The sequence below is a fragment of the Anomaloglossus baeobatrachus genome, chromosome 12, assembly GCF_048569485.1.
Source record: "Anomaloglossus baeobatrachus isolate aAnoBae1 chromosome 12, aAnoBae1.hap1, whole genome shotgun sequence".
Lineage (NCBI taxonomy): Eukaryota > Metazoa > Chordata > Amphibia > Anura > Aromobatidae > Anomaloglossus > Anomaloglossus baeobatrachus.
In genome coordinates, this window is record NC_134364.1 from 119,275,078 (window position 1) to 119,297,883 (window position 22,806).

General features: G+C 50.6%; 1 protein-coding gene across 1 annotated transcript in view; it reads right to left on the minus strand.

Annotated features, from left to right (window-relative positions):
* DNAJC17 (DnaJ heat shock protein family (Hsp40) member C17) overlaps positions 1 to 10,149 on the minus strand; it is a 34,124-nt gene extending 23,975 nt beyond the window's left edge. The window contains exons 1-4 of the mRNA XM_075331157.1: positions 9,899 to 10,149; positions 8,299 to 8,368; positions 8,138 to 8,196; positions 7,968 to 8,055 (exon numbers count right to left, since the gene is read on the minus strand). Of these exons, the coding sequence (XP_075187272.1) occupies positions 7,968 to 8,055; positions 8,138 to 8,196; positions 8,299 to 8,368; positions 9,899 to 9,991 (310 nt within the window). The 5' untranslated portion in view covers positions 9,992 to 10,149. The remainder of the gene's footprint in view (positions 1 to 7,967; positions 8,056 to 8,137; positions 8,197 to 8,298; positions 8,369 to 9,898) is intronic.
* Between the last annotated feature and the right edge of the window lie 12,657 nt (positions 10,150 to 22,806).

The window sequence follows — 22,806 nt, forward strand, 5'->3', positions numbered from 1 at the left end:
GTTCCTAATACATAAATTCACTCAGCTAAGCTGCAGTGAATAAAAGCACAAGCGCTCCGCGCTGTTGTCCCCGGCGCACTAACACTCCCAGCAATGCTGGTGTGTGTGTGCGCGATGTGTACGGAGACACAGAGTACCTTAATGTAGCAGGGCCCTGTCCCTGACGATACTCAGCTCCATATCCAGCAGGTTCTCTGGGTCTGTGGATGGAGCCCGGTCTCAGTGCCTGGAGACCTGTAAGATCCCACTTCACCCAGAGCCCTGAGGGGGATGGGGAAGGAAAGCAGCATGTGGGCTCCAGCCTCTGTACCCGCAATGGGTACCTCAACCTTACAAACACCGCCGACAGAAAGTGGGGTGAGAAGGGAGCATGCTGGGGGCCCTAGTATGGGCCCTCTTTTCTTCCAACCGACATAGTCAGCAGCTGCTGCTGACTAAAAACAGAGCTATGCGTGGATGTCTGACCTCCTTCGCACAAAGCATGAAAACTGGGCAGCCGTGATCCCACGGGGGGTGTATAGGCAGAAGGGGAGGGGCCTTACACTTTTAAGTGTAATACTTTGTGTGGCCTCCGGAGGCAGTAGCTATACACCCAATTGTCTGGGTCTCCCAATAGAGCGACGAAGAAAAGGAATTTACAGAAAGTAAACAAAATTCCCTTCTTCTTTGTCGCTCCATTGGGAGACCCAGACAATTGGGACGTCCAAAAGCAGTCCCTGGGTGGGTAAAAGAATACCTCAATAAAAAGAGCCGACAACGGCTCTCTCTTACAGGTGGGCAACCGCCGCCTGAAGGACTCGCCTACCTAGGCTGGCATCTGCCGAAGCGTAGGTATGCACCTGATAGTGCTTTGTGAAAGTGTGCAGACTAGACCAGGTAGCCGCCTGACACACCTGCTGAGCCATAGCCCGGTGCCGCAATGCCCAGGACGCCCCTACGGCTCTGGTAGAATGGGCTTTCAGCCCGGAAGGAATCGGAAGCCCCGAAGAACGGTAAGCTTCAAGAATCGGTTCCTTGATCCACCGAGCCAAGGTTGACCTGGAAGCTTGCGAACCCTTACGCTGGCCAGCGACAAGGACAAAAAGCGCATCTGAACAACGCAGGGGCGCCGTGCGAGACACGTAGAAACGGAGTGCTCTCACTAGATCTAATGAGTGCAAATCCTTTTCAAAGCGGTGAATTGGATTAGGGCAAAATGAAGGTAAGGAGATATCCTGATTGAGATGAAACGGCGATACCACCTTAGGGAGAAATTCCGGAACAGGACGGAGAACCACCTTATCCTGGTGAAAAACCAGGAAGGGGGCTTTGCATGACAGTGCTGCAAGCTCCGACACTCTTTGGAGTGATGTAACTGCTACTAGAAATGCCACCTTCTGCGAAAGACGTGATAAGGAGATATCACGCAGCGGTTCAAAAGGCGGTTTCTGAAGAGCCGTTAGCACCCTGTTAAGGTCCCAGGGCTCTAGTGGACGCTTGTAAGGTGGGACTATGTGGCAAACTCCCTGCAGGAACGTGCGGACCTGCGGAAGCTTGGCCAGGCGCTTTTGAAAGAATATTGAGAGTGCTGATACTTGCCCTTTGAGAGAACTAAGTGACAACCCCTTATCCATTCCGGATTGAAGGAATGAAAGAAAAGTGGGTAAGGCAAAGGGCCAGGGAGTAAAACCTTTATCAGAACACCAGGACAAGAAAATCCGCCAAGTCCTGTGATAGATCTTGGCGGACGTCGGTTTCCTGGCCTGTCTCATAGTGGCAATGACATCCTGAGACAGCCCTGAAGACGCTAGGAGCCAGGACTCAATGGCCACACAGTCAGGTTGAGGGCCGCAGAATTCAGATGGAAAAACAGCCCTTGCGACAGCAAGTCTGGGCGGTCTGGCAGCGCCCACGGCTGACCCACCGTGAGATGCCACAGATCCGGGTACCATGACCTCCTCGGCCAGTCTGGAGCGACGAGAATGGCGCGACAGCAGTCGGACCTGATCTTGCGTAGTACTCTGGGCAGCATCGCCAGAGGGGGAAACACATATGGCAGTCGAAACTGCGACCAATCCTGGACCAGAGCGTCCGCCGCCAGAGCTCTGTGATCTTGAGATCGTGCCATGAAGGCCGGGACTTTGTTGTTGTGCCATGACGCCATGAGATCGACGTCCGGCGTTCCCCAGCGGCGACAGATCTCTCGAAACACTTCTGGGTGCAGGGACCATTCCCCCGCATCCATGCCCTGACGACTGAGAAAATCTGCTTCCCAGTTTTCTACGCCCGGTATGTGAACTGCGGAGATGGTGGATGCTGTAGCTTCCACCCACTGCAGAATTCGCCGGACTTCTTGGAAGGCTTGACGACTCCGCGTGCCGCCTTGGTGGTTGATGTATGCGACGGCAGTGGCGTTGTCCGACTGGATACGGATCTGCCTGCCCTCCCGCAACTGCTGGAAAGCCACTAGGGCCAGATACACTGCCCTTATCTCCAGGACATTGATCTGAAGGGAGGACTCTGTCGGAGTCCAGGTTCCCTGAGCCCTGTGATGGAGGAACACCGCTCCCCACCCTGACAGGCTCGCGTCCGTGGTGACCACAGCCCAGGTTGGGGGCAGGAAGGATTTTCCCTGTGATAGAGAAGTGGGAAGAAGCCACCACTGAAGGGACGTCTTTGTTGCAAGGGAAAGAGAGACGTTCCTGTCGAGAGAGTTCGACCTCCTGTCCCATTTGCGGAGAATGTCCCATTGGAGTGGGCGTAGATGGAATTGCGCGAAGGGCACTGCCTCCATCGCTGCTACCATCTTCCCCAGGAAGTGCATGAGGCGTCTCAAGGGGTGAGACTGAGTCTGAATCAGAGATTGCACCCCTGCCTGCAGTGACAGCTGTTTGTCTAGTGGTAGCTTGACTACCGCTGACTGTGTATGAAACTCCATCCCTAGATAGGTCAGAGATTGGGTCGGTGTCAACTTGGATTTTGGGAAGTTGATGAGCCACCCGAACTGCTGGAGGGTCTCCAGAGCGACGGTAAGGCTGTGTTGACACGCCGCCCGAGAAGGTGCCCTGACTAGGAGATCGTCCAAGTAGGGAATCACCGAGTGCCCCTGAGAATGCAGGACCGCGCACAACGGATGCCATGACTTTGGTGAAAACCCGTGGGGCTGTCGCCAGGCCGAAGGGCAATGCCACGAACTGAAGGTGTTCGTCCCCTATGGCGAAACGCAAAAAGCGTTGATGTTCTGGTGCGATCGGCACATGGAGATAGGCATCCTTGATGTCGATCGATGCGAGGAAGTCTCCTTGTGACATCAAGGCGATGACCGAGCGGAGAGATTCCATCCGGAATCGTCTGGTGCTCACGTGTTTGTTGAGCAATTTGAGGTCCAGAACGGGACGGAATGATCCGTCTTTCTTTGGTACCACGAATAAGTTGGAGTAAAAACCGCGACCCTGTTTCTGAGTGGGAACGGGGGTCACGACACCTTCTTTTTTCAGAGCGTCCACTGCTTGAAAAAGTGCGTCTGCTCGCGCGGGGGGCGAGGAGGTTCTGAAGAAACGAGTCGGAGGACGAGAGCTGAACTCTATCCTGTAACCGTGAGACAGGATGTCTCTCACCCATCGGTCTTGAACATGTGGCCACCAGGCGTCGCGAAAGTGGGAGAGCCTGCCACCGACCGAGGATGCGGTTCGGGGATGCCGTGAGTCATGAGGAGGCCGCCTTGGAAGCAGTGCCTCCGGCAGTCTTTTGGGGGCGTGACTTAGACCGCCACGCATATGAGTTCCTCTGGCCTTTGTCCTGTCTATTGGACGAAGAGGACTGTGGCTTGGCGGAGGGACGAAAGGACCGAAACCTCGATTGTATTTTTCGTTGCTGAGGTCTCTTAGGTTTGGACTGGGGTAAGGACGAGTCCTTTCCCTTGGATTCCTTAATAATCTCATCCAATCGTTCGCCAAACAATCTCTCGCCAGAAAACGGCAAACCGGTTAAGAACCTCTTGGAAGCCGAGTCTGCCTTCCATTCGCGCAGCCACATGGCTCTGCGGACTGCCACAGAATTAGCGGATGCCACCGCTGTACGGCTAGCAGAGTCTAGGACTGCATTCATGGCGTAGGAAAAAAACGCCGACGCCTGAGAGGTTAAAGATGCAACCTGCGGGGCAGACGTACGTGTGACCGCATTAATCTCAGCCAGACAAGCTGAGATAGCTTGGAGTGCCCACACAGCTGCAAAGGCTGGGGCAAAAGACGCTCCCGTGGCCTCATAGATGGATTTCACCAGGAGTTCTATCTGCCTGTCAGTGGCATCTTTTAGTGATGAGCCATCTGCAACCGAAACCACGGATCTAGCCGCCAATCTAGAGACTGGAGGATCCACCTTGGGACAGTGAGCCCAACCCTTAACTACGTCAGCGGGGAAGGGGTAACGTGTGTCAGTAAGGCGCTTAGTAAAGCGTTTGTCCGGAACCGCTCTGTGCTTCTGGACAGCATCTCTGAAGTTAGAGTGATCGAAAAATGCACTCCGTGTACGTTTGGGAAACCGAAACTGGTGTTTCTCCTGCTGAGAGGCCGACTCCTCTATAGGTTGAGGCGGCGGACATAAATCCAACACCTGATTGATGGACGAGATAAGATCATTTACTAAGGCGTCCCCTTCAGGTGTATCAAGATTGAGAGCAACATCAGGGTCCGAGCCCTGAGCTGCGACCTCCGCCTCGTCCTCCAGAGAGTCCTCAAGCTTGGAACCCGAGCAGCGTGAAGAAGTCGGGGAAGATTCCAAGCGAGCCCGCTTAGCAGGTCTGGGACTGTGGTCCGTGGAGGAGTCCTCCACGTGAGACCTAGGGCCCACCCCGGCCGGGGTGTACCCAGAGGGACCTGGAGGTGCCGATCTAACCGGGTCCGGGGCCTGTGTAGGGACCGGTCTGTTCTGTGTGATTCTCCACCGGCAGAATGTCCTAAAGATGGCTGCCGGAGCTCTCAGGGGAGGGGTGGGCGGCGTCAGGAAAAGTGCGGGAATCTGGGGTCCCCGCAGTGATCAGTGAGGGGGGAGGGAGCACACAGGATGCCCCGGCCCTCACATCCGATGTCAGGTCGGCTGTCCCGCCCCTATCTCTGATAGACAGGCTCGGGGGCGGGAGTTTGCCACTAGGCCGCGATGAAGCCGGGGACTAAATTTAATACCGCGGCCGACAAGCAGGCGCGGTCGGCGCGGTAGTCCCCGGTCTTCACAATTCAGCAGTCAGTTGCGGCGTCCGGGAACCAGGCGCTCCATACACAGTCCCCATGGGGACACAGAGTACCTCGTGGCTGCAGGGCCCTGTCCCTGAAGATAGATAAGCTCCTGTCCAGCAGATTCCCTCAGGGGCTGCGGAGGGAGCACGGTCCCATAACCTGGATGACCGCTTCGGATCCCACTTCTACCAGAGCCCTCAGGGATGGAGAAGGAAACACGGCATGAGGCTCCGGCCGTCGTACCCGCAATGGGTACCTCAACCTTAACAGCACCACCGACTTAGTGGGGTGAGAAGGGAGCATGCCGGGGGCCCCGTAGGGGCCCTCTTTTCTTCCAACCGATACAATCAGCAGCTGCTGCTGACTAAAATGGAGATGTGTGAGTGGATGTGTGCCTCCTTCTACACAAAGCATAAAACTGAGGAGCCCGTGAGGCACGGGGGGTGTATAGGCAGAGGGGAGGGGTTACACTTTTGAGTGTAATACTTTGTGTGGCCTCCGGAGGCAGAAGCTATACACCCAATTGTCTGGGTCTCCCAATGGAGCAACAAACAAAGAAAAAAGAATAGGAGAAAGAAGAAAAAAAAAAAAAAAAAAAGATAGAAACAAAGAACAAAAAAATATAAGATAGAAAAATAAGGAAAAAAAGTGAGAAAAAGAAAAAAAAAAAAGTAAACAAGTATGAAAAGTGAAGAAAAAAAAAAAAAAATCAAGAAGAGAACAAAAAAATATGAGGAAGATAAAAAAAAAACCCAAAACTGTAAAAACAAAAAAAACGAGAGAACAAAAAAGAGGAAGGAAATAAAAAGGAATGGAAAAAAAAAAAAGGAAGAACAAAAAATATGTGAAGATAAAATAGAAAAATAAGGGAAAAAAAAGCAAGAAACAGAAAAGATTAAAAATAAACTGAGAAATAAGATAAGAGGTTAAAAAAAAAGTGAAGTAAAGAACAAAAAAATAAGGAAAAAGAAAAAAAAAAAAACAGAAAAATAAGGGGGGGGAAACAAAAAACAAACAAAAAAAACAAAGTATGAGAAAAAATTAGGAAAAAGGTAAAAAAAAAAAGTTGAGAAAAGTAACAAAAAAAAAAAATATGAGAAGATAAAATAAGAGAATAGAAAAATAAGGGTGAAAAACCATGAAAAAGAAAAGAAAAAAAAAGTATGAAAGATAAGATAAATAGAAAAGTAAAAAGCAAAAAAAAAAAAAAGTAAAAGTATGAAAAATATAAGGAAGAAGATAAGAAAATGGAAAAAAAAAAAATGAGAAGATAAAAAAAGAATAGGAAAATAAGGGAAAGAAAAAGAATAAAACAAAAAAATATGAGAAGATCAAAATAGTGAAAAGAGGCAGCCGCCCGCCGTGCGCCCGGAGGCAGTAGTGTCTGCATTTTGTGACTGGCCCAGAGTTCACCTTTTGTCTGAACTAAGACTAAGGAGGATCTTTATCCCGACACCACCGATGTCAGGTGATCAGCGCTCCTCAGTAGGTGCGGAGCTGTGACCCCTGTGGATCAAGAGAACAAAGTGGCAAAACGTCTGTGAACACTATTGTGGTGGCGCACACTGGGCATAGGGAGGTGTGAACAGCGCCCAACCGGGAGGCCGGCTCCCATGTCTCAGATCTGTCGCGGGCAGCGGGGCGCTGCGCTCACCACGCTCGGGTCCGGCGCTGCTGCTACTGCTGCTCGAGCGGTGGGCCAGATCCCGGGGACTCGAGCGGCGCCCCTTGCCCGTGAGTGAAAGGGGTGGTCTGTTGGGGTTTGGGATGTTGGTTTGTGACGCCACCCACAGTGTGGGGTGAGGTTGGGACACCACCGCTGCTCTGTACGGGGATCCCGGGAGCGATGACAGGGAGCAGCTGAGATGTTTCTCTCCCCTCCGTGGGTAGGGGGATTTTGGTGGTCCCGGGGCCCGGAGTTGGTGTCTGTCTGGTGGATTGCGGGGCAGCGCAGTGCTAGACGGCACGGTGGTACTTACTCAGCCAGTAACGCACACGGAGTCTCTGGTAAAACAAACGGCTGGATGGACGAGTCCCACAGACTGCTGCGGCGGTCACTCCCGGTAGGTTAGCGGTGACTGTCTCTCCCTGCACCTGTGTTCTCGGCCCCGATGGCTTCCCACCGGTAACCCGCTCCCCAGCGGTATATTTGCCGGAGGAGCCCCTTTTGCCCGCAGGCGCTGGTCCTGGGAACTCTAGCTGTGGCGGTAGCTGTATTTCCCTTCACGGTTGAGCGGTTGCCTTCAGTCGGGTTTTTGCTGCTGGGAAACCCCGGAGGTTCCCGTCGCTGACGGATTTGACCAGTTTAACGGCGACTCCAAGCCTGGTCAGGGTCCGTAGGCCCTGCCGAATGGTGCTGGCTTCTCTTCGCTCCCTGGTCCGGTACCGGCGGGCCACCGCCTGACCCAGGTCCTTACGGTTGTGCGGCAATCGGCCTCTCCTGCAGACGGTCACCACCGTCTGCCAACCTTGCTCTCCGGTGCCCGGGCCACATACCCGAGCACGGTCAGTCTGCTCCACCACCACTTCCCTCAACTCTCCAAACTGTTCTCCCTCCGCCCTTTTCCTGCCTCCAGGACTGTGAACTCCTCGGTGGGTGGAGTCAACCGCCTGGCTCCACCCCCTGGTGTGGACATCAGCCCCTGGAGGAAGGCAACAAGGATTTGTGTCTGACTTTGATGTTCCTAACCGGGGTGTGGAGTGTGTTGTTGCAGTACCTGCGACGTCCTGGCTTGTCAAGGGCGCCACAGAGCTTACCAAGTTTCACCTTCTTTCTTTTGGCATCGAGTTTCTCGGTCCTCTTGGCCGCGGCTTGTTTTGCTTTCCTAAGTTTGTCATAAGCTGCCTGGAAAGACACAGCGACATGGGGACTTTGTTGGCGTTACTGGTCCAAGCTGCTTGGACCCCCCATACTCCGCAGGACTTACCCTGGCTGCTCCGTCCGTCAACACCTCTAAGGCCTGGGACAACTGGTGAAAGAGCTCCGCTGGTAAAGAAAGAAGAAAAAGTGGCCCGATGGGTCTCCAGAACATGTGGCCTCAGCCTATGGGCAGATTCCCAATTGGGGCGTCACATCCTGCGCTCTCACCTGCTCGGGGGTTATCGGGGTTCTTGTCCGGGTGGCAGGTCAGAGCTTTCTGTCTGTACGCCTTCTTTATCTAGAAAAGAGAGAAGGAATGAAGATGCCGCAGTGATATGTACGGTAGATATTCACATACGACATGACGGTTTTATAGTACAGCTCTGGAGTGTGAGTGTGGCGCCAGCTGGTGGCCAATGTAAGAACTGCAATATCTCCACAAAGGCTGGACAACCTGGATCTGCTACAGGGACAATCCCAATGTGTGGGTCACTCCATAAATCAGTGCTGGGACCCCACAGTTATTGGGGGGCACGAGGTGGGCAGAGGGGGCACCTCACAGTTATTGGGGGGCACGAGGTGAGCAGAGGGGGCTCCTCACAGTTATTGGGGGGCACGAGGTGAGCAGAGGGGGCTCCTCACAGTTATTGGGGGGCACGAGGTGAGCAGAGGGGGCTCCTCACAGTTATTGGGGGGCACGAGGTGAGCAGAGGGGGCTCCTCACAGTTATTGGGGGGCACGAGGTGAGCAGAGGGGGCTCCTCACAGTTATTGGGGGGCACGAGGTGAGCAGAGGGGGCTCCTCACAGTTATTGGGGGGCACGAGGTGAGCAGAGGGGGCTCCTCACAGTTATTGGGGGGCACGAGGTGAGCAGAGGGGGCTCCTCACAGTTATTGGGGGGCACGAGGTGAGCAGAGGGGGCACCTCACAGTTATTGGGGGGCACGAGGTGAGCAGAGGGGGCACCTCACAGTTATTGGGGGGCACGAGGTGAGCAGAGGGGGCACCTCACAGTTATTGGGGGGCACGAGGTGAGCAAAGGGGGCTCCTCACAGTTATTGGGGGGCACGAGGTGGGCAGAGGGGGCTCCTCACAGTTATTGGGGGCAGGATGTGAGCAGAGGGGGCTCCTCACAGTTATTGGGGGCAAGAGGTGGGCAGCGGGGGCTCCTCACAATTATTGGGGGGCACGAGGTGAGCAGAGGGGGCTCCTCACAGTTATTGGGGGCAGGAGGTGAGCAGAGGGGGCTCCTCACAGTTATTGGGGGCAGGAGGGGAGCAGAGGGGGCTCCTCATAGTTATTGGGGGCAGGAGGGGAGCAGAGGGGACACCCCACAGTTATTGGGGGCAGGAGGTGGGCAGAGGGGGCTCCTCATAGTTATTGGGGGCAGGAGGTGAGCAGAGGGGGCTCCTCACAGTTATTGGGGGCAGGAGGTGGGCAGAGGGGGCTCTTCACAGTTATTGGGGGGCAGGAGGGGAGCAGAGGGGGCTCCTCATAGTTATTGGGGGCAGGAGGGGAGCAGAGTGGGCTCCTCACAGTTATTGGGGGCAGGAGGTGGGCAGAGGGGGCTCCTCACAGTTATTGGGGGCAGGAGGTGGGCAGAGGGGGCTCCTCACAGTTATTGGGGGCAGGAGGTGGGCAGAGGGGGCTCCTCACAGTTATTGGGGGGCAGGAGGGGAGCAGAGGGGGCTCCTCACAGTTATTGGGGGGCAGGAGGTGGGCAGAGTGGGCTCCTCACAGTTATTGGGGGCAGGAGGTGGGCAGAGGGGGCTCCTCACAGTTATTGGGGGCAGGGTATGCAGAGTATATGAGTGAGCAGTCATTCTTACCTCTTTCTCAGAGGCCTCAGCTTCTATACCCAGCAGACCATACAGATCCATCTGCATCAGCTCCTTGGACGCTGACATTTTTCCAGCCGCCATTGTTGTATTTCCCTAACATTTATTTCTTGCAGCAAAATCACAATTTGCTACGTTCCGCTTCCCGCTTTCAAAGCCTCCTGGGATATGTAGTTCTTCCAGTCACCGGTCGGGGAAGGGAAAAAGGTACAGAATGAATGAAAGAAAACTATCATTCCCAAGAAGCAGCGCGGCAAACTCTTGCCTGTACAAGAATAACTAGTCGCGCATTGCATGCTGGTAAATGTAGTGAAAGGCGCTTGTAGTAATGTGAAGCTGGACGGTAAGCGGACTACTTTTCCCAGAATTCCCTGTTACCAAGGGAGAATAGAGCATTTCCTGAAAGTTGTAAGATTTGGGAAGAGAGGATCTGTCAGCACGGTTGCGTCTAGATCAGAGTTGATTTTTTGTGGTCCTCAAAAAATCAACTCTGATCTAGCTGCTTCAGTAGTGAGCCGGCTATATCGGAGTTGATTTTTTGAGGCCTCATTTTTTCCACTCTGATTTAGCCGGCTCACTACTGAAGTGTCTAGATCAGAGTGGGTTTTTTGTGGTCCTCATTTTTTCCACTCTGATTTAGCCGGTTCACTGCTGAAGTGTCTAGATCAGAGTTGATTTCTTGAGGCCTCGCTGCAGTCACATGTTTTTGGTCACCTCATTTTATCCACTCCGTTCTAGCTGCTTCACCAGTGAGGTGACTAGATCAGAGTTGATTTTTTGATGATCTCTGTGATCTTTTCTCCATACAACACAGTTCAGTTTCTACAGCAGGGGCTGGAATCAGATTTATAATTGGAATGATTTCATGTTTTTATTTATTAGATGCTGAAACTGTTATATTTATTATTTTTTTCCAAAGGGCAAATTTTTATTTTCATTATTATTATAACTTACATTTTATTATTATTTTTTACAATATAAATAATTCCACACAGCGCTGATTGTTCAGTTTTGCTGGAATTTTAATTTTACCGTATTTCCACGAGTCGTGGCCGCAGGACTGACATTGAAAGAGTGGGCGGAGCCTCACAAGGAAAAACGGAACCGCGCAGCTGACAGTCTTCATAACTTACCATATTGGATCAGAGTGGATTTTTTGAGGATCTCTCTGTAGCCTTCATTATGTACATTTGGTACTGAGGTGACTGAAATTCAGTTTTTTGAAGAGTGGGAGGAGCCTCACGGCGAAAAACGTAACAGAGCACAGCCGAGAAAGTGCTTATAATTTCACACATTGTGTCGTAGTGGATTTTTTGAGGACCTCATTTTAGCCACTACATTATGTACATTTGGTACTGAGGTGACTGCAATGGATTTTTTCGAAGAGTGGGAGGAGCCTCAAAGCAAAAAGCGTAACAGTGCGCAGCTGAAAGTCCTCATAATATCCACATTGTGTCGTAGTGGATTTTTTGAGGACCTCAAAAAAGCCACTCCGTTCTAGCTGCTTCAGTAGTGAGCCGTCTATATCAGAGTGGATTTTTTGAGGACCTCATTTTAGCCACTCCGTTCTAGCTGCTTCAGTAGTGAGCCGTCTATATCAGAGTGGATTTTTTGAGGACCTCATTTTAGCCACTACATTATGTACATTTGGTACTGAGGTGACTGCAATGGATTTTTTCGAAAAGTGGGAGGAGCCTCAAAGCAAAAAGCGTAACAGTGCACAGCTGAAAGTCCTCCTAATATCCACATTGTGTCGTAGTGGATTTTTTGAGGACCTCAAAAAAGCCACTCCGTTCTAGCTGCTTCAGTAGTGAGCCGTCTATATCAGAGTGGATTTTTTGAGGACCTCATTTTAGCCACTACATTATGTACATTTGGTACTGAGGTGACTGCAATGGATTTTTTCGAAGAGTGGGAGGAGCCTCAAAGCAAAAAGCGTAACAGAGCGCAGCTGAAAGTCCTCATAATATCCACATTGTGTCGTAGTGGATTTTTTGAGGACCTCATTTTAGCCACTCCGTTCTAGCTGCTTCAGTAGTGAGCCGTCTATATCAGAGTGGATTTTTTGAGGACCTCATTTTAGCCACTACATTATGTACATTTGGTACTGAGGTGACTGCAATGTATTTTTTCGAAGAGTGGGAGGAGCCTCAAAGCAAAAAGCGTAACAGTGCGCAGCTGAAAATCCTCATAATATCCACATTGTGTCGTAGTGGATTTTTTGAGGACCTCAAAAAAGCCACTCCGTTCTAGCTGCTTCAGTAGTGAGCCGTCTATATCAGAGTGGATTTTTTGAGGACCTCATTTTAGCCACTACATTATGTACATTTGGTACTGAGGTGACTGCAATGGATTTTTTCGAAGAGTGGGAGGAGCCTCAAAGCAAAAAGCGTAACAGTGCGCAGCTGAAATTCCTCATAATATCCACATTGTGTCGTAGTGGATTTTTTGAGGACCTCAAAAAAGCCACTCCGTTCTAGCTGCTTCAGTAGTGAGCCGTCTATATCAGAGTGGATTTTTTGAGGACCTCATTTTAGCCACTACATTATGTACATTTGGTACTGAGGTGACTGCAATGGATTTTTTCGAAGAGTGGGAGGAGCCTCAAAGCAAAAAGCGTAACAGTGCGCAGCTGAAAGTCCTCCTAATATCCACATTGTGTCGTAGTGGATTTTTTGAGGACCTCAAAAAAGCCACTCCGTTCTAGCTGCTTCAGTAGTGAGCCGTCTATATCAGAGTGGATTTTTTGAGGACCTCATTTTAGCCACTACATTATGTACATTTGGTACTGAGGTGACTGGAATGGATTTTTTCGAAGCGTGGGAGGAGCCTCAAAGCAAAAAGCGTAACAGTGCGCAGCTGAAAGTCCTCATAATATCCACATTGTGTCGTAGTGGATTTTTTGAGGACCTCAAAAAAGCCACTCCGTTCTAGCTGCTTCAGTAGTGAGCCGTCTATATCAGAGTGGATTTTTTGAGGACCTCATTTTAGCCACTACATTATGTACATTTGGTACTGAGGTGACTGCAATGGATTTTTTCGAAGAGTGGGAGGAGCCTCAAAGCAAAAAGCGTAACAGTGCGCAGCTGAAAGTCCTCCTAATATCCACATTGTGTCGTAGTGGATTTTTTGAGGACCTCAAAAAAGCCACTCCGTTCTAGCTGCTTCAGTAGTGAGCCGTCTATATCAGAGTGGATTTTTTGAGGACCTCATTTTAGCCACTACATTATGTACATTTGGTACTGAGGTGACTGGAATGGATTTTTTCGAAGAGTGGGAGGAGCCTCAAAGCAAAAAGCGTAACAGTGCGCAGCTGAAAGTCCTCATAATATCCATATTGTGTCGTAGTGGATTTTTTGAGGACCTCAAAAAAGCCACTCCGTTCTAGCTGCTTCAGTAGTGAGCCGTCTATATCAGAGTGGATTTTTTGAGGACCTCATTTTAGCCACTACATTATGTACATTTGGTACTGAGGTGACTGGAATGGATTTTTTCGAAGAGTGGGAGGAGCCTCAAAGCAAAAAGCGTAACAGTGCGCAGCTGAAAGTCCTCATAATATCCACATTGTGTCGTAGTGGATTTTTTGAGGACCTCAAAAAAGCCACTCCGTTCTAGCTGCTTCAGTAGTGAGCCGTCTATATCAGAGTGGATTTTTTGAGGACCTCATTTTAGCCACTACATTAGGTACATTTGGTACTGAGGTGACTGCAATGGATTTTTTCGAAGAGTGGGAGGAGCCTCAAAGCAAAAACCGTAACAGAGCGCAGCTGAAAGTCCTCATAATATCCACATTGTGTCGTAGTGGATTTTTTGAGGACCTCATTTTAGCCACTCCGTTCTAGCTGCTTCAGTAGTGAGCCGTCTATATCAGAGTGGATTTTTTGAGGACCTCATTTTAGCCACTACATTAGGTACATTTAGCACTGAGGTGACTGCAATGGATTTTTTCGAAGAGTGGGAGGAGCCTCAAAGCAAAAACCGTAACAGAGCGCAGCTGAAAGTCCTCATAATATCCACATTGTGTCGTAGTGGATTTTTTGAGGACCTCATTTTAGCCACTCCGTTCTAGCTGCTTCAGTAGTGAGCCGTCTATATCAGAGTGGATTTTTTGAGGACCTCATTTTAGCCACTCTGTTTTAGGCCTCTGCCACACTCACGTGAAATTCACGCACGTGCCGAGAGACACGTATTTTCCCTGCGTGTTGCGTGCAGGTAAGTACGTGTCTCTGGTACGTGCGTGACACGTGTGTTCTACGTGTGCTATCCGCGATAGCACACGTAGAATCGGTAATTATTATACTCACCTGGTCCTTCCTGCTGTCCGCGCTGCTGTCCGTGGTGCTGATCCTCGGTCTCCAGCCCTCCCGTCTCCCCGCTGCTGCTGCTGCCAGGCAGTGAAGTGAATATTCTATGAGATTAATGAGCGGCGGTCGGCAGCAAGAGGCAGCAGCGGCAGAGACAGGAGGGCTGGAGAAGGTGAGTTAATGTTTTGTTTTTTTTTCACTGACATGTTTGTTTTCTCCGGCGCGTGTCACACGGGACCGCATCCACACTACACCCGTGTGGTGCGGGTGCGGGCCGTGGGACACCCGTGCTGCCGGTGAAAAAACGGACATGTCAGCGCTTTCAAAAACGCACACACGTACAAACGCACACGGACACACGTTCCGTGTGGTTTTACGTGTGTGTGCCTGCTACAATAGGGTAGCATTGGTTAAAGTGTCTCCGTGCCGCCGGTACGTGTAAAAAATGACAAACACGTGCCGGAGGCACGGATGTGTGCCGCAGGCCTCAGGTGATTCAGCAGTGAGCCGTCTAAATCAGAGTGGATATTTTGAGCACCTCATTTTTGCCACTCCATTCTAGATGATTCACTAGTGAGCTGTCTAGATTGGGCCCGTGAGTCACTGTGGCCCCGTGGACCTCCTGCCGACGATCGTACTTTCATTTATATCGGGATCATCATCACAGATGCCAATACAATTGAAAGGAACAATGCGAGGAGGAGCAGAACACTCTATTTCTAATCATTCTACTACTATGTGTCTGTGAGACACTGATGTTTCAGCATGGAGGACTGCGGTTACTAGAGATGAGCGAGCCTCTGAAGGCTCCGTTCGAGGTGCCGTTCGACGAACCGTTTGACGAACCTCTCAAACCCCATTGAAAACAATGGGAGGCAAACACCTAAAAACACATAGAAAACACCTTCAAAGGTGTCCAAAAGGTGACAAACAACTCACAACATACCACAAACACATGGGAAAGTGACAAGGACATATACTCATGCGTAAACAAAACAGCTGGACGAGGAAAAAGAGGAGGAGACACAGATATAGGCATGGCACGCCCTTCTAAAATCATGTAAAACACAGCAAGGGGACTCTAAGCAGAGTCTCCCTTTTTTCCAAAAATTGGGCCACACACACCCCTTCAGTGGCATCATTTGTGCCCCAGTTGCAAACTTGACCTGTTGATTTGCATCAAGCACATTCAAAAATACGCCAGCCTTAACTGTCTTCAGGATGACACCGGGGTAGGTAGCAAAGTCCTTGCTGAACTATGACTTGTTCATCTTGGATCATTTTTAAAAACACAGCAAGGGGACTCCAAGCGGAGTCTCCCTTTTTTCCAAAAATTGGGCCCCACACACACCACTTCAGTGGCATCACTTGTGCCCTAGTTGTAAACTTCACATGTTGACTTGCATCAAGCACAATCCAAATCCACAAGCCTTTACTCTCCCCAGGATGACACCGGGGTAGCAAAGTCCTTGCTGATCCATGACTTGTTCATCTTGATGAACGTTAGTCTGTCCACATTGTCATTGGACAGACGCGTGCGCTTATCTGTCAGCACACACCCAGCAGCACTGAAGACACATTCAGAGACAACGCTGGCCGCGGGACATGACAAGATCTCCAAGGCGTAAGTGGAGAGCTCTGGCCATTTTTCAAGATTTGAAGCCCAAAATGAGCAAGGCTCCATTTGCAAAGTCATGGCATCGATGTTCATTTGGAGATACTCCTGTATCATCCTCTCCAGCCGTTGACTATGTGTCAGACTTGTCTCTGGTGGCCTTGCAAAGGAGGGTCTAAAAAATTATGAAACGATTCAATAAAACTGCTGTTACCACCAGATACGGTGCTGCTGGTACGGTTTGACTGTTGATGACGAGACAGTCCCCTGTTTGTCAAGTTACAACTGGGAGATTCACTCCCTGCACCTGCACGGTTGTTTGGTGGAAAAGCCGAGCTAAGATCGAGTAACAGCTTCTGCTGATACTCCTGCATACGTGCGTCCCTTTCTATGGCTGGAATTATTTTGCAAAACTTGGACTTGTACCGGGGATCTAAGAGTGTGGCAAGCCAGTAGTCATCATTACTTCTAATTCGGACAATCCGAGGGTCATGTTGAAGGTAGTGCAGCAAGAAGGCACTCATGTGTCTTGCGCATCCCTGCGGACCAAGTCCTTGCTGTGTTGGTGGCGGCGAGGTGATAACCATGCTGCCTTCCTCTGACATATCCTCCCAACCTCGAACAACCGAAATTTGACCAAGGTCTCCCTCATCAGCTGAGTCTTCCATGCCCATCGACAGTTCGTCCTCCATTTCTTCATGGGCTCCTGCCCCTTCCTAAACAGTTTGGCTGCTACCATGCGCCCTTGTTAATCCCTCTCCCCCACTGTCCCATGCCTGCCGCCTTGGTGATGATGAACGTCTGGTCCTTGTAGATCTTGTTAACCCTTCCGTTGTCATGCTAATAATGGCATTGTCAGCGCTAAACATATTCGTCGCCATGTCGAAGCTGTGCAGAAGGGTGCATAGGTCCTTGATCTGAGACCACTCCATCAGCGTGATCTGCCCCACCTCTGCATCTCGTTGGCCCAGGCTATACGTCATAACGTATTGCACCAGGGCTCGGCGGTGCTGCCACAGTCGCTGTAACATGTGGAGAGTCGAATTCCAGCGTGTCGTCACATCGCATTTCAGGCGATGAACCAGCAGGCCGAAAGACCTCTGCAGCGATGCAAGTCGGTCAGCTGCGGCGGTTGAACGGTGGAAGTGAGCAGAGAGTGACCGTGCCCTGTGCAGAAGCCCATCTAGGTCGGGATAGTGGGTGAAAAATTGCTGGACAACAAGGTTCAAAATGTGAGCCATACAAGGCACGTGTGTCACCTTGCCCCGGCGAGGGGCCGCACCCAGGTTTGCAGCATTGTCGCACACGGCCTTACCTGGCTGCAGGTTGAGTGGAGACAACCATTTACGAAACTCTGAGTGCAGAGCTGACCACAACTCCTCAGCTGTGTGACTCTTATTTCCCAGACATTTCAACGTAAAGACCGCCTGATGCCGTTGAGCTCTACTGCCAGCGTAGTAAGGAGGTGTGTGGGATTCCTTGTGCACAGTTACAACGCGGGTGGCCTGACCACACAGGCTTTGGGCGGAGGTGGAGGACCCAGATGAGGTTGAGGAGGCAGAAGCAGTGGAGGAACTTCGACATACAGAGGATTGACGCACAAGTCGTGGGGACGGCAAGACTTGTTCAGCAGACCCCTCACCATCTCTCACCATAGTTACCCAGTGCCCAGTCAGCGACATGTAACGCCCATGTCCATGCTTACTGGTCCAAGTATCGGTGGGGAAATGCACCCTGTCACACACAGAGTTTCTCAAAAAAGCGGCGATGTTGTGTGCGACATGCTGGTGTAGCGCAGGCATACCTTTCTTGGAGAAGTAGTGGCGACTGGGCATCTGGCACTGTGGCACTGCGACTGATATAAGGTCTTGAAAATCCTCTGTGTCCACCAGGTGGAAAGGCAGCATTTCGGTAGCCAAGAGCTTACAGAGGGTGAAAGTCAACCTCTTAGCTTTGTCATGGCTCGGAGGAAATGGCCTTTTATTTGTCCACATCTGAGGGACCGAGATCTGGCTGCTGTGTGGAGACGGTGGTGAGTAGGGTGTCCCTGGAAAACTGCAGATCTGTGAGGAAAGTGCAGGCGGAGACATGATGTTGCCTTCATCCAAAGTTGATGCTCTCGATGTCTGAGAGAGCTCTACACCAGCACTTGTTTCCCCTTCCAAACCAACTGACAACCTGCCAAGCAAACTGGCTGTTGCGGTTAAAGAGGTGGAAGGTCTGCGTGGAAAAACATGTGTGACAGCTGTCCCCACAGTCATAGAAGATGAAGGGCGCGCGGAGGAATTTGAAGGGGCAGGCGGTGGTTGGCCCGCTCCGCTAGGCCGCATTGCAGCACGGTGAGCTTCCCACTGGGACTTATGCTTGTTATTCATGTGACGATTCATGGAAGAAGTTGTCAAACTGGTGAGGTTTTGGCCTTTACTTATAGATTGGTGACAAATTTTACAGATCACATGATTTGGGAGATCCTTTGCAAGGTCAAAAAAGGACCCGGCTAGGCAAGGCTTAGAGGCCATGCGACCTGCAGAGCCACCCCGACTTGTGCTCAGAGGCAGAGTTGTGGCTGAGGATGCAGTTGTTGACGTGCTTCCAGTTCTCCGACTCTGTCCAGGAAGGCGCAAGGTAACTTCGTCATCAGTTGCATCCTCCTCCACCGCCTCTGGTGTCCTCCTCGAGTGCCTGACTGTGGGTTGACAGTAAGTGGGATCTAGAACTTCATTATCAAGTTAAGTTGTCATCCCAATCTGGTATCTGCGTCTCATCGTCATCAGTATGTTCCTCATTGTCTCTACCAACAGGTGTTACAGTTTGGGAATGAGGGCTCAGAAACTTGGTCATCAAGGCCTGAATCAGACTCACAAAGCTTCTGGGCATCACTGCAGACCATTTCCTGGTCTGTACTCACTGTAGCTTGGCAACAGACCTCTGATTCCCAGAGGCTATAGTGTGACTGAACAGCTCTGCAGACTCAGCCATCTCTGTTACACCATACTCTTCAGGGCGGGTGGAGACTTGAGAGCTGGGAGAAAGCAAGTGCGATTGGGATGACAACTCAGAGGACTGTTGTTTTTTGGATGTTGAAGTTGAGGTGGAGGAGAGGCCACTTGTTGGAGCACTTGAGATCCATTCAAGCTTGTTCTTTTTTTGTGCATCATCTACCTTTGTTACAGTTGTTCGGTTCCGTAAAAAAGGAAGCACATCGGATTGTCCACGGAAAGTAGTAGACATCTTACTTTTGCTGGAAGATGGCATTTCTTCAGCAGATGTTAATGTAGCTTTCCCACCTACCCCACGGACACAAACTTTTTTTCCTTTTCCAACACGCCTGTTCCCCTTTCCACCAGCATCTGTCCTTTTGCCACTCATTTTGTTAGCGAAAAGATTGGACACTTAAAATGTGGAAGCAAAAATGGAGAGGTGCTGTAGATTGCAGCGGTGGTCTAGCTTTATTGACAGCTGAAGAACCAACACTGACTATCCCAGACAATTTTAATATGCCCCTAACAGTGGCAGCACAGTTTGCAATTAGAATTGTGTGGGAAAAATGGGCAGTTGGGTAGAATGCCCGGGTGCTGTGGGTAGCAGGACAGCAAAGGGACACTAACGTAGTATTCCAGACACTTTTAGGATGGCACAAAAAGTGTCAGCTCTTAGGGCAAATAAAATAGCATGGCAAAAATGGGCAGGTGGGTATAATGCACGGGTGCTGTAGCTAGCAAGACAGCAAAGGAACACTAAGGTAGTATTCCAGACACTTTTAGGATGGCACAAAAAGTGTCAGCTCCTTGGGCAAATAAAATAGCGTGGCAAAAATGTGCATGTGGGTAGAATGCACGGGTGCTCTGGGGAGCAGGACAGCAAAGGAAGCCTCACTTTCTATCCCTGCTAATGAAAAATGCAGTAAGGAATTGCCTCAGCTGAGGTAGCCAGACGCTGTTATCTAAATCCCTACACCGCATTTGCACGGACATGCTTAGCAGCTATGGCTATGAATGCCTGTAAATCAGCCCTGAAAAGGGCTGAAATAACCAGCAGTCCCTAATCCCTAAAGCGCTGTGTAGATTGCACTGTATCTCTATAGCGCACACAGCAGCAGCAGCGTGAGCGGTGACTGTCACCCACACGCAGAAGACAGATAATAGCGGCGAAGGGGAAAATGGCCGTATCTTATAGGTTAAGGACATGTGACATGCACAGCCTATGACACATGCCCTTGCTTGTCTGGCAAAAATCAACTTAGCTGTGTTTGTGTCTGTGATTTGCTGACAGCTTGGAACGCTCCACTGCACGCGCGGTTAGGGGAAAAAAAAATTAATAAATGGTGATCGGCATTCTCTCAGCACTTTGCAGTAGCACAGATCTAAACCCCGTCCCCCCCGCACACTATAAGCTGAAATTTGATAATAGTGTGAATCACAGAGTGACTCACACTATTACAGTGAAAAGCCAGCTAGTAACTAGCTAGGCTTTTTGGTGATCGAACCGTTCTCGAACGTAACTTGAACTGTCGAGCTTTTAGCAAAAATCACTCGAACATGAAATTGGCGAACCTCGAACATCGCTCATCTCTAGCAGTGACGTCACTACTGCGCACTGATGTGCTAAAATGTCAGAGTGGCATAACAGTGGACACACGCTGAGGAGACTGGGGCAGTGGCTGAATGAGGAGAAGTGAGTATATTTGTGTATTTAATCAGGAATTCCAGAGGACTATGGGGAAGCATTTATTGGGGTTGCAAAATAGTATATGGGGCTGCATATTGTTAGGGCCAGGATGACGGGTAGGCCCAGGAGGTGGATCCACTGGACTGAGCACCCAACCGAGGGCAAGGTGCCCGGTAGCCGAAGCACTACGGGTAGCAGGACAGTCCGTTCAGAGGAGTGGGTGTAGAAGTCCCTGGGATCACGGAGTCTCTGAAGGTAGTCCGGGTGACGGAGCGCAGGTTCGGAGGCCGAGATGATGTCAGGCAGGGTCCAGAACCAGCGGAACGGGGAGATCGGTCACCGCACAGATCCAGGAATCGGAGACGGTAGGGACTGAGAAGATGGCGGACAGTCCGTTCGGGGTTCTGGAACCGTCAGGACCGGTTGGCGGGACAGGAGCGGCTCTACAAGAGAGATAGGTGAGTACGAGACAATGGCACAGGGAGACCTGACTCCTAGCTTAGCAAACACGAAGAACAGGCCCCGCCCACTTGGAAAGGAACCCCCTATATACCCTGTACCTGCATCTTCAATATCCTGTTGGAGGACGCTGGCCCTTTAAGAAAAGGTCAATGACCGCGCGCACGCCCTAATGCGCATGCGCGAGGCCCGGGTGCCAGAAGCCAGAGCAGGATGCGGTGTACAGGAGGCAGGAGTGCCGGGCCGGCTCAGGACAGCAGACGGGCGCCGGGACCGGGGACCGGGTTGCCTGGAGGACGCAGGTGAGGGAGCATGGAGGCTGAGGAGCAGGGGACCGGGGAGCGTGGCACGGGAGTGGGGAAGCGAGGTCCGGGAGCGGGGGAGCGTGGCAGAGGAGTCGGGGAGCGTGGCAGAGGAGCCGGGGAGCGTGGCAGGGGAGCCGGGGAGCGTGGCAGGGGAACCGGGGAGCGTGGCACGGGCACCGGGGAGCATGGCACGGGCACCGGGGAGCGTGACACATATAACTATATGTTGGCGCACAATATTATATTGGGGCACACAATATGGTGGTGCACTATATGGGGGCTGCATACTAGTATATGGCAGAATATAAGGGGTGCATACTACTATATGGAGGAATATAAGGCGTGTACTAAACTATATGAAGGAATATAAGGGGAGCATAATACTATATGGAGGAATATAAGGGGTGCATAATACTATATGCAGGAATATAAGGGGTGCATAATACTATATGAAGGATCCCTTTTACATGGAATATAGGGGTGCATTATACATGGAGGACTATGGAGCTGCATAATCCAATATGAAGAACTATGGGGTGCATTTTAATACATATAGGACTTAGGGGGTTGCATTATATGGAGGACTAATTGGGTTACCTTATACATGGACTTTAGGGGTGCATTATACAGTGCCTACAAGTAGTATTCAACCCCCTGCAGATTTAGCAGGTTTGATAAGATGCAAATAAGTTAGAGCCTGCAAACTTCAAACAAGAGCAGGATTTATTAACAGATGCATAAATCTTACAAACCAACAAGTTATGTTGCTCAGTTAAATTTTAATAAATTTTCAACATAAAAGTGCGGTCAATTATTATTCAACCCCTAGGTTTAATATTTTGTGGAATAACCCTTGTTTGCAATTACAGCTAATAATCGTCTTTTATAAGACCTGATCAGGCCAGCACAGGTCTCTGGAGTTATCTTGGCCCACTCCTCCATGCAGATCTTCTCCAAGTTATCTAGGTTCTTTGGGTGTCTCATGTGGACTTTAATCTTGAGCTCCTTCCACAAGTTTTCAATTGGGTTAAGGTCAGGAGACTGACTAGGCCACTGCAACACATTGATTTTTCCCTCTTGAACCAGGCCTTGGTTTTCATGGCTGTGAGCTTTGGGTTGTTGTCTTGTTGGAAGATGAAATGACGACCCATCTTAAGATCCTTGATGGAGGAGCGGAGGTTCTTGGCCAAAATCTCCAGGTAGGCCGTGCTATCCATCTTCCCATGGATGCGGACCAGATGGCCAGGCCCCTTGGCTGAGAAACAGCCCCACAGAATGATGCTGCCATCACCATGCTTGACTGTAGGGATGGTATTCTTGGGGGTCGTATGCAGTGCCATCCAGTCTCCAAACGTCACGTATGTGGTTGGCACCAAAGATCTCGATCTTGGTCTCATCAGACCAGAGAACCTTGAACCAGTCTGTCTCAGAGTCCTCCAAGTGATCATGAGAAAACTGTAGACGAGCCTTGACATGACGCTTTGAAAGTAAAGGTACCTTACGGGCTCGTCTGGAACGGAGACCATTGCGGTGGAGTACGTTACTTAT